This window comes from Mustelus asterias, chromosome 12, assembly GCF_964213995.1.
Source record: "Mustelus asterias chromosome 12, sMusAst1.hap1.1, whole genome shotgun sequence".
NCBI classification, from domain to species: domain Eukaryota; kingdom Metazoa; phylum Chordata; class Chondrichthyes; order Carcharhiniformes; family Triakidae; genus Mustelus; species Mustelus asterias.
In genome coordinates, this window is record NC_135812.1 from 90051038 (window position 1) to 90061576 (window position 10539).

Consider the following 10539-nt stretch of genomic DNA (forward strand, 5'->3'; position numbering starts at 1 on the left):
ATCTGGTTTCAGAGACAAAGGTTGCAGAATTAGATCTTAAACAAATGTTGCAGTACTGCTGCTGTAAGTTACGCCAATGATCGAGAGTGAATTATCACCGAGAATTGTCCAGAAATGTCAAGTGGCTCCCCATACCCAAGAAGTTAAATAAATCAGCCTGAAATTTGCACTAAGGATAAGGCTGACACTAATAGCATCCACAACTACTATGGAGCAAATTGGACAGCATCATCCAGCCTTCGCACTTGCAAAGTTAAATGTTGAGATCTGCAAGCGATTTAATTTGCCCTGCTCAGCCAGACAGTGCTCCTATGTTACCTCACCAATTCACTCAGCACTGAAGTCTATGAAAGGGTGTGCAAATGCTGTACTTATCCACTAATTAGCCATTAAACATGCCAGAAAATGTTAGGGCTGGCTGGGGTAGGGGTAAGTGATTATCTGATGGCGTGGCAAGTCTTAACTGTTGCTAGAAAGTGTGGAGTTTCATTTCTTCAGAATTCACTTATTGCTAAGAGTTTAAAAAATATATACTTTTTTAAAAAGCTTGGTTTCTGTTATTCTTCTCCCTAAATATTGTATTTCTTTCCCTTTCCATGTTACTTTCTCACACATGACCCAGATCTCCTGTTAAGGCATCATGCTGATAAGAATCACAAGTAATGGTAAGTTTCCGCTCAAAGGCAGATGTAAAGGCTGTAGGCAGCTTAAACATGATGAAAGGCAATCATTGTCCCTTTACCACTGACTGCAAAATTTTGGACCACTGTACTGGCAGAACAAACGTGTCTGGTTTTGAGATTACGTGCATGGCAAGCAACAGATAAATACAACGAAATAAAAATTATATTTTGCAGAAATATTTAAAAAGTGCATATGCACTTATGCAGTGTAGACTCTGGATTGCAGCGTTGCAAGATGAGTAGAACTGCAGTCAAAATGTCATCAGTTAACCATTACCTAACAGTTGATAGATCACAGGCAGACAGCAGGTAGCCAGTGAGCAAATCCTGTGAAAGTGTTTAATAATGCATTAAATTCTGCATTGCCTGAATAAAATGCAGATAAAAGAGCAGCAAGTTAGGTTGCATCGCTCTAAAATGGTTTCCTTGTAGTAAGTAAAAATGCATTTATTACAATGTTCTCCCTCTCCTGCAACTTCTTGTACAATATTCAAATCTATGTTATTCAGTGATTCAACCAGTCTCTATTATTGGGTTTGAATGTTGAAGTTTGGAAAAAAAAAACAAAGCTTACACTCAAGAAGAATTCTTTCCCTATAATTCAATCTGTCAAAATCTTGCAATTCAACAGTTTATAAGCAACTACAACAGAAACAAAACGGTGGCCCAATATTTAACATTGCACTGGCTTCTTTACTTGTATCATGTAAAAACAGTTTCACTCACAGAATAACATCCCAAATTTAATTTGATACAAATGCCTTCGATGTTACACACTTTAGTTGCTTTTTTTCAGGTTGGTATCCAAGGGAGTTCGCCAAGCCATTCAATTCAAATACAAACATCTTTTGAGATTTGTTCAATGTTTAATTGGCAGCTTTACTTTGAATTCAACTGTTATTTAAATTTCTTTGGTCCCAGATACCTTCCAGCTATTTCACATTATTAAGAGAAATGTAGCCAAGTCAGATTGCTCCATAGATGGTGGGAAATAAAAATCCACCACAGAAAAGAACAGATTACAGGTTAACACAGCAATCACAACTGTTTCTAATTTTCTACTTAATCAAAGAGATAACAGTTAAGTTGAATAACTGCAAATTTTATACAATGATACAATGGTTTCCTTTTCCCATCAATGCTTTTTTTAAAATTCATTTGTGGGACATGGGTGTCACTGGTGGCCCAGCATTTATTGCCTATCTCTAGTTGCCCTTTTGGTGGTGAGTTGCCTTCTTGAATCGCTGCAGTCCATGTGTTGTGGGTTGACCCACAATGCCATTAGGGAGCGAATTCCAGGATTTTGACCCAGCGACTGCAAAGGAATGGCCATATAATTCCAATAAGAAGTTTAACAACACCAGGTTAAAGTCCAAGAGGTTTATTTGGTAGCAAAAGCCACATAAGCTTTCGGAGCTCCAAGCCCCTTCTTCAGGTGAGTGGGAATTCTGTTCACAAACAGAGGATATAAAGACACAAACTCAATTTACATGAATAATGGTTGGAATGCAGTAATCCCCAGAATACTCCCAATGCCACATGCAAGTGAGTACAGGTTATGGGAGCAAGGCAGATGAATACGTGACTGGAAAGATGGTATAGAAAGGAGGGTTTTAGATTTCTGGGACTGGCTCTGGGGGAGATGGCACCTGTACAAGCCGGAAGGGTTTCACCTGAACAGAGTTGGGACAGAGTTCCTTGCAGAGTGTTTTGTCACTGTAGTGCTGTCGGAAGGGCTTTAAACTAATTTGGCAATGTGGGGAACCAAGAGAAAACATCAGAGAGGAATACCAGGATGCACAAAATACTCAGGAGTGACAGAAAAAACTAGTATAGAGAATAGTAAGTTAACAGGTGAAATCAGAGTAGAGAAGAAAGTAATGACGCCTAAATCAGGGACACTGTGCATGTATGTGAATGCACAGAGTATAGTAAATAAGATCGGAGAGTTACAGGCACAGATTGCATTGTGGAAATATGATGTTGTGGAAATATGATGTTGTGGCAATAACAGAGACTTAGCTCAAGGAAGGGCAGGACTAGATGTTAAATATCTTCAGGTGCAAAGTGTTCACAAAAAGATGGGGAAGGAGGAGGGGTGGCGGTATTGGCTAAGGAGAGCATTGCAGTGCTGGAGGGGCAGGATGTCCCAGAGGGTTCAAGGACAGAATCAATTTGGCTAGAATCACAGAATCCCCACAGTGCAAAAGGAGGCCATTCAGCCCATTGAGCCCTCACCAACAACAATCCCACGCAGGCCCTATCCCCGTAACCCCACATATTTACCCCGCTAATCCCCCTGACACTAAGGTATGGCCAATCAACCTAACCCACACATCTTTGGACTGTGGGAGGAAACTAGAGCACCCGGAAGAAACCCACGCAGACACAGGGAGAACATGCAAATTCCACACAGGCAGTCACCCAAGATCGGAATGGAGCCCAGGTCCCTGGTGCTGTAATGCAGCAGTGCTAATTACTGTGCCATGTTGCTAAGGAATAAAAAGGATGCAATATACATTGCTCAGTATATTCTACAGACCGCCAACTAATGAGAAGGACGTAGAAGAATAAATTCGCAGGGAAATTATCAAGAGATGCAAACATTATAGTTATAATGGGGACTTTAATGACCCAAATGTAGAGGGGACAATGGTAATGTAACAGGCAGAGAGCGGCAGAAATTGTGTTCTGGAAATTTTTCTACAGCAGGATGTGCCCAGTCCAATAAAAAAGGGTGCACTGTTGAACCTGATTCTTAGAAATGTTCTGGGCCAAGTAGATCAAGTGTCAGTGGGGGAACATTTAGGTCAGTGATCATTGTATCATAAGGTTTAGGATGATTGCAGGAAGGATAATAGGTAATCCAGAGTAATTCACTAAGTAATTAACTAGGGGAGAGCTGACTTCAATGGGACAAGAACAGAACTGGTCCAGATAGACTGGAATGAAAAGACAGCAGGAAAAACTAGTTGAACAATGGACTCCTCAAAACAGAAATGATCCAGTTACAGTCAAGGTACGTTCCCTTAGAAGGGGAAGATAGGGCAAACTAATCCAGAGCTTGCTGGATGAAAAAGGAGACTGAGATTAAGATAAGGAAACAAATGTGCTTATGACAGGTTTCAGATAGAAAATACAGTTGAGAACAAAGCAAAGTACAGAAGGTTCACAGGGGAGGTGAAAAACATATTAGAGAAGCGAAAAGGGATAATGAGAAAATACTGGCAGCCAACATGAGGGGAACCCCAAAGTCTTCCAAAGACATATAAATAGTAAAAGGTTGGTAAATGGAGGAGTGGAGCCAATTAGGGACCTAACAAGAATTTACAGATGGAGGATGGGGCCATGGCTGAGGTATTAAATTAATACTTTGCATCCATCTTTATCAAGGAGGTAGATGCTACAAAGACCATGGCGACAGACGAGGGAACTCTGTCCTTAGAAAGGTTCAAAATTGATAAGGAGAAAATATTGAATAGAATGGTGGTACTTAAGGAATATAAGGCATCGAGACTGGATGAGATGCATCCAAGGATATTGAAAGAAGTGAGAATGGAAATTTCGGAGGTGCTGGCCATAATCTTCCAGTCTTCTCCAGACTCAGCGTAGGTGCCTGAGGACTGGAGAATCACAAATGTTACACCCTTTTTCAAAAAAGACTAAGAATAGCCCCAACAATCACAAACCAATAAGTTTAACATCAGTGGTGTGCAAGTTTCTAGAAATAATTATTCAGGATAGAATTAGTCCCTTGGAAAATGTGGGTTGATTAGGAAGAGCCCGCATGGATTTCTAATGGGGAAATTGTGTTTAACTAACTTGCTGGAGCTTTTTGAGGAGGTAACAGAAAAGGTTGATGAGGATAATGCTGTTGATGTGGTGTACATGGACTTTCAGAAGGTATCTGATACAGTGCCACACAACAGATTTGTGAGAGAAGTTATAGCTCATGGAATAAAGGCAACAGTAGCAATGTGGATGCATGATTGGCTGAAAGATTGGAAGCAGAGAGTGACGGTCAATGGGTAGTTTGTGGGCTCGAGGAAGGTTTGTAGTGGCATTCTCCAGGGGTTAGTATTGGGATCCCTGCTTTTCCCAATAGATATATTATTGATCTAGTAGAGCTTGGTGTGCAGGGGACAATTTCAAAGTTTGCGGTTGATATAAAACTTGGAAATATTGTAAACTGTGAAGTTATTTCAAAAGGCATAGATAGGTTGCTGGAGTACGTAGATGGGTGGCAGATGAAGTTCAATGCAGAGAAGTGCAAGGTGATGTATTTTGGTAGCAAGAACTTGGGGAGACAATATAAAATAAGGGATGAAATTCTTAAAGGAGTACAGGAGCAGAGGGACCTGGATGTATATGTGCATTGATCATTGAAGGTGGCAGGACAGATGGTGAGAGCAGTTAATAAAGCATATAGCATTCTGGACTTCATTAATAGGGACATAGAATACAAGTGGGCCAAGTTGGCATACAAGTCGCCACCTCCTGCACCATAACAATAGTGTTTCTATGAAGTGCATAGAATACAAGTGGGCGACACGGTAGCACAGTGGTTAACACTGCTGCTTCATAGCTCCAGGGACCTGGGTTCGATTCCCGGCTTGGGTCACTGTCTGTGTGGAGTTTGCACATTCTCCTCGTGTCTGCGTGGGTTTCCTCTGGGTGCTCCGGTTTCCTCCCACAGTCCAAAAATGTGCAGGTTAGGTTGATTGGCCATGCTAAAATTGCCCCTTAGTGTCCTGAGATGCGTAGGTTAGAGGGATTAGCGGGTAAATATGTAGGGATATGGGGGTAGGGCCTGGGTGGGATTGTGGTCGGTGCAGACTCGATGGGCCAAATGGCCTCTTTCTGTACTGTAGGGTTTCTATGATTCTATGAAGAGCAAGGAGGTTATGCTGAATTTATAAAAGACACTAGTTAGACCTCAGCTGGAATATGGTGTAGTTCTGGGTACCACATTATAGGATGGATGTGAACACATAGGAGAGAGTGAAGAAAGGGTTTACAAGAATAGTTCCAGAGATGAGAAATTTCAGTGATGAGGGGATAGATTGGAGAGGTTGGGACTGTTTTCCTTGGAGAGAGAAATGCTAAGAGAATATTTGGAGATGCTCAAAGTCATGAGAGAGCTGGACAGAGTAGATAGGGAAAAACTGTTCCCACTCATAAAAGGATAAGGAACAAGGCACAGTGATTTACAAAAAAAGTGATGTGAGATGCACACAATGAGTTGTTTGGATCTGGAATGCACTATCTGGAAATATGGTGGAGGCAGGTTCAATCGAGACATTCAAGAGGACATTGGAATAGAAACAATATGCAGGGTACGGGGAAAAGGCGGGAGAATGACACTAACTCATGTTGCTTGTTTGAAGAGCCAGTGCAGATTCAATGGTGCAAATCGCCACCTCCTGCGCCATAACAATACTGTGTTTCTATGAAGTGCAATCCCTCTATGTGATATATGAAAAATGAAGTGTTTTCTCTGCTAATGCTGACTTTAAAGGGACAATCTTCCCATTGGCACAAATTTTAAAACTTCAAATCAGGGTAGCAACTGTTCTGGTGACAGTTAAATGCACTTTTGTTCCAAATGCTTTGATTGCCTTTGATGGCTCCATTAAGGAGTATAATTGCCTGATCAACATTGCAACTTGCAAATATGCTATTTACTTGGTAAAAATGTGTCAACACATGAAATGAGAAATCCAAATAAATGAAACAACACATTATATTGTAAATAATAGCTTAGCAATCAAGTATACTTACACAAAACAACTTAGGCTTTATGTCAACTAATTATTCTACATATTTGTGAAAAGCTTGGAGCCATATCTTTTCTGGATTTTTGGTGCAAGAAATTTTGTAAAGGTGAATTAGTTTTAAGATCTGCTACATACGAAATGCTGTACATTACATCTAACCAACCTAGAAACAAAGGGTTTGTATTTTTATATTTTACTAATTCCTCACAACAAAACAGCTGTGTATTAGAATGGACTGGATTTTGCAATGAACAGGGGATTCACTTGAGTGGTTCTTTAAATTAATTTAATTATGCACTGATTATTTGGTCTTTATTATTGACTCCCTTGATATGACCTTTTGGGAAACACCAAATGGAACAATATCTTCTGTGAAGAGTTTAAGGCTGAAGATGACCACACTGCAATGACAAAGTCACCATTGTAAACATATTGTTACTGATGTCAATTTATCTCCACTATTCGCTGTGTTCAATAATCTTCACAGCCAGCTCCCCAATAACATCAACACTCTGTTTGTATATTCAAAAAGATGTTTTCTTGCCTAAAGAAGTATATATTTTCCTTAGAGGGGGTTCATTTGACTCATTCTTGGAATGAAAGGGTTATCCTATGAGGAAAGGTGGATAAAATGGGTCTACACTCTCGGATTTAGCAGAATGAAGGATCTGATTGAAAAGTAAATTTTGTTATTTAAGAGGGATTGTCAGGGTAGATGTAGATACATCATTTCCCATGGAGAGTCTAGAACAAGATGTCACAATCTCAGAAAAAGGGGCGCAATTCCAAAGATTCACAGCTATTTGGAATCCTATATCCTCGGAGAGCTTTGGTAATCAAGTCAATTAGTATGTTCAGTACAGAGATGGATAGATTTTTGGGCACTAACGAGAAGAGAGATATATGGGGATATGATGGGAAATTGAAGTTGATGTAGGGATCAGCTATGACCTTACTGAATAGTGAAGTGAGTTTGAGGGATTCTGTGCCCTACTCCGAATTCTTGTTGGTGCACATGACTTTTTTTAAAGTAATGAAAATTGCCTGATTTCCTGTAAACAAAGACTATTCAATACATGCACTGACCAATTCTTTGACCCGCGTTTATGCCTAACCCTAACCCATCTCGAGATGTCTCAAAGCATTTGACAGTGAATGAAGCTTTTTGAAGCATAGTGACTGTTGTAATGTAGGTGAGCAACAGCCAATTTGCACACGACATGTCCATGTACAGTTAATCAGTTTTGTGTGGTGTTGATTGAGGGATAAACATTGGCCAGGACACCAGACATAACCTGCCTGTTCTTCAAAATATTGCCATGGGATCTTTTACATCCACACAGACAGGCAGATTTAACAGTTTAACAGCTCTCTCAGGACTTCAATGGGGTATCACATAGGTTTTTGTGCTCAAGCCCTGGAGTGGGACTTGAACCTAGAAGCTTGTGAATCAGAAGCCAGAGTGCTCCCAACTGGTGCTCCCACTCCAGCTGTTGGTGCTGGAGTGCCTATGTTGCACGTTTCCCAACTTCTCAACTTTTATTGCGGACACTCGAGCTCCATTTCCTGCTTGCAGTGTTTTGATCTTTTTAAACAATGCAAAATCAAGGTATTATGCAAAAGCAGGACTGCATCATGTTGAAGAATTCCCAGCTGAAACTTTAACTTGTCTATTATCTCCATGGATGCTATTTGACCTATTGAATGTTTCCAGCAGTTTATATTTTCTGCTATTGGATTCCATTTCTGTGCCTTGGTACAATTGCCCCAGTTTCTCTTGCACCCAATGTCACAACTGCAAAGCTGCAGCATTCTGACTATTTATGCTTTCAACTTCCTTTTACTCAAACATTTTAAAATTTATTTGCCCCCCCAGCCTTCTAAGCCACACTGATGAACACATACCAGTCTATCAACTGGGGAAACAGGTTGCACTGGGCCATTTGTACTGTGTAACTACTACTCTCTTCCATGGAAATTCAGAATATAGTGTTCCCAATCTCCCAACTAACTCATTTTTTTGACATTTACCACTCCCACCCTAAAAACCGCATGGAATGGCAGCTAAATCCAAAAATGACTACGTATGAATCTAGCACCTTTAAGTTAAATGCCCCAACGCATTATAAAGAAAAACTATGAGCCACATGAAGAGATACAAGGGTGGATGTCAAAACACTTTGTCAAAGAGGCAGGTTTTATGGAGCGTTGTAAAAAGGAAAAAGAGGCAGGGTGGTTTAAAGAAGGAAGTCTAGAGCTTAGGGTATTGAATGCATGACTACCAGTGTTGGAGCCGTCAACATCAGGAAGTGCTCAATAGACAAGAATAAGGGCAGTGCAGATAATTCATTATAGAAACTCTGGATAATCATCTTTATACCCATGCAGGATACAGGGAATGGGTTTACCGAACTGCTACTGCCTGAAGTATGCAAATACACACAGCACTTTAGATTGAAAGCAATTTCTTCACAACCTTTTTTTAGATTGTCTTCAATCTGCAGCCTCCTTCCAAACGCAAAGGCAGCTACAAGATTATTTTTAAAAATAAAGCAGGTTGTCCTAATATCACTGCATTCTTCATCCTCTGGCTTACTTCCTCAAACTGTGCAGACATATTAAACTGCCACCCCACCCAAAATTGCTAACTCATGCAGGGGTATGGATCCACAGAAGGCAGCAGCTCCAGCACCTTTACTCAAGCCAACATTCATGTTCACATCCAAGTAGGCCGAGATCAGCTAACTTAGTAAAGACCAGGCACCCAGGGCCAACATGACTCAGTACAAGCAGTTACTGAGCAATCAGATGAAGCTTCGAATGTCAATCCCACAGGAAAATGAAACGAAAAAAAAAATTTAATGAGTCAGAGGCGCAATTCTGAAAACTGGCACTAAAAAAATTCCCCAAAACTATAATGGTGCTGTTAAATGTGACCCTTCCTTCTGTTGCTCAAAGTTTGACTTTCCAGCAGTGTCTACTTTGTATTTTCCTAGTTTTCAGCAGAGGCCCGAAAATACAGGTTTTGTCCACGTAGAACCCAGTGCCTCATTCATACAAACAACTGCTGACAGTGTACAATGGGTTTTTTTTAAAAAAAGGGATTAGGCAGTAACAGAAGGCTGGATTCTCCCAGGCCAGAAAGTTCAGTGGTGGTCAACATAATGGGGCAGTGACAATCGTGAATAGACTGACTTTAAGCAGAGTGATCGTGTCAAAAGCTGGGCATATTGATAAGATGTCCCAACGTTGCTGCAAGTCACGATGAAGGTTGTTAATGTCGTGGTATTTGTTTTTTTTTAAAGAAGGGATCCCACGTCTTTCCCCAGCCCCCCTCCTCTCTATCTCCCTGGTTGAGGCCCGGGGGTGATGATTGGGGGGGCGGGGGGCGGGGGGGGAGAGAAGAGAGTCTGTGCCCAAATTGCTGCCTCATTGCCCTGAACACAGCAGCGTTCAGGGAGGCCGGGAGGGAGAGAAAGGAGGGGGGGAGGGGGTGAATCTGTCCCCCCCCCCCCCCCCCCGGGCTCCTTCCCATCCCGCTGCCCGGGCCTGTCCCGGGTTCTCACCCCGGGAGACCTGACTAGTCTGAGTGACCCCTCGGCCCGGCGGCAGCAGCGCCGTGTCCCGGGGAGGGGGTAAAGGGACGGTCCGCCCGGGGTGGAGAGAGGAGGGGGGGGGGGTCTGCCCTCCAGCTGAAAGGGGTAAGAGGGGAAGCTGAGCCGAAGCAGTTACTCACGATGTTCTCCGCCATGTCGCTGCCCCCCTCGAGCAGCTCCTCCGCCTCTTTACCGAAAATTCCCTCCCCCACCTTCCAATTCCTCCGCGTGTCACCGCCAAACCCGTCCGACGCTGCGCACCAGAGCTGAGTAAACAGATCCGCCGCACAAACTGCCCCCCCCCCCTCTGCACAGTGCAACAAATCACATTGCAAAAAAACACACACAAACTCTGCCCAGGTACAAACTGTAACACACTCATTGCACACAATAATTACATTTGCCTCATTTATCCATAAATATTCTAATTTCCATTTAGCTTTTCCAGACAATTATAAAACAGCATATGTAATTTTTTTTAAC

General features: G+C 41.9%; 1 protein-coding gene across 1 annotated transcript in view; it reads right to left on the minus strand.

Moving 5' to 3' along the window:
* nploc4 (NPL4 homolog, ubiquitin recognition factor) overlaps positions 1 to 10322 on the minus strand; it is a 69153-nt gene extending 58831 nt beyond the window's left edge. Inside the window, exon 1 of the mRNA XM_078225596.1 lies at positions 10197 to 10322. Within this exon, the coding sequence (XP_078081722.1) occupies positions 10197 to 10211 (15 nt within the window). The 5' untranslated portion in view covers positions 10212 to 10322. The remainder of the gene's footprint in view (positions 1 to 10196) is intronic.
* Between the last annotated feature and the right edge of the window lie 217 nt (positions 10323 to 10539).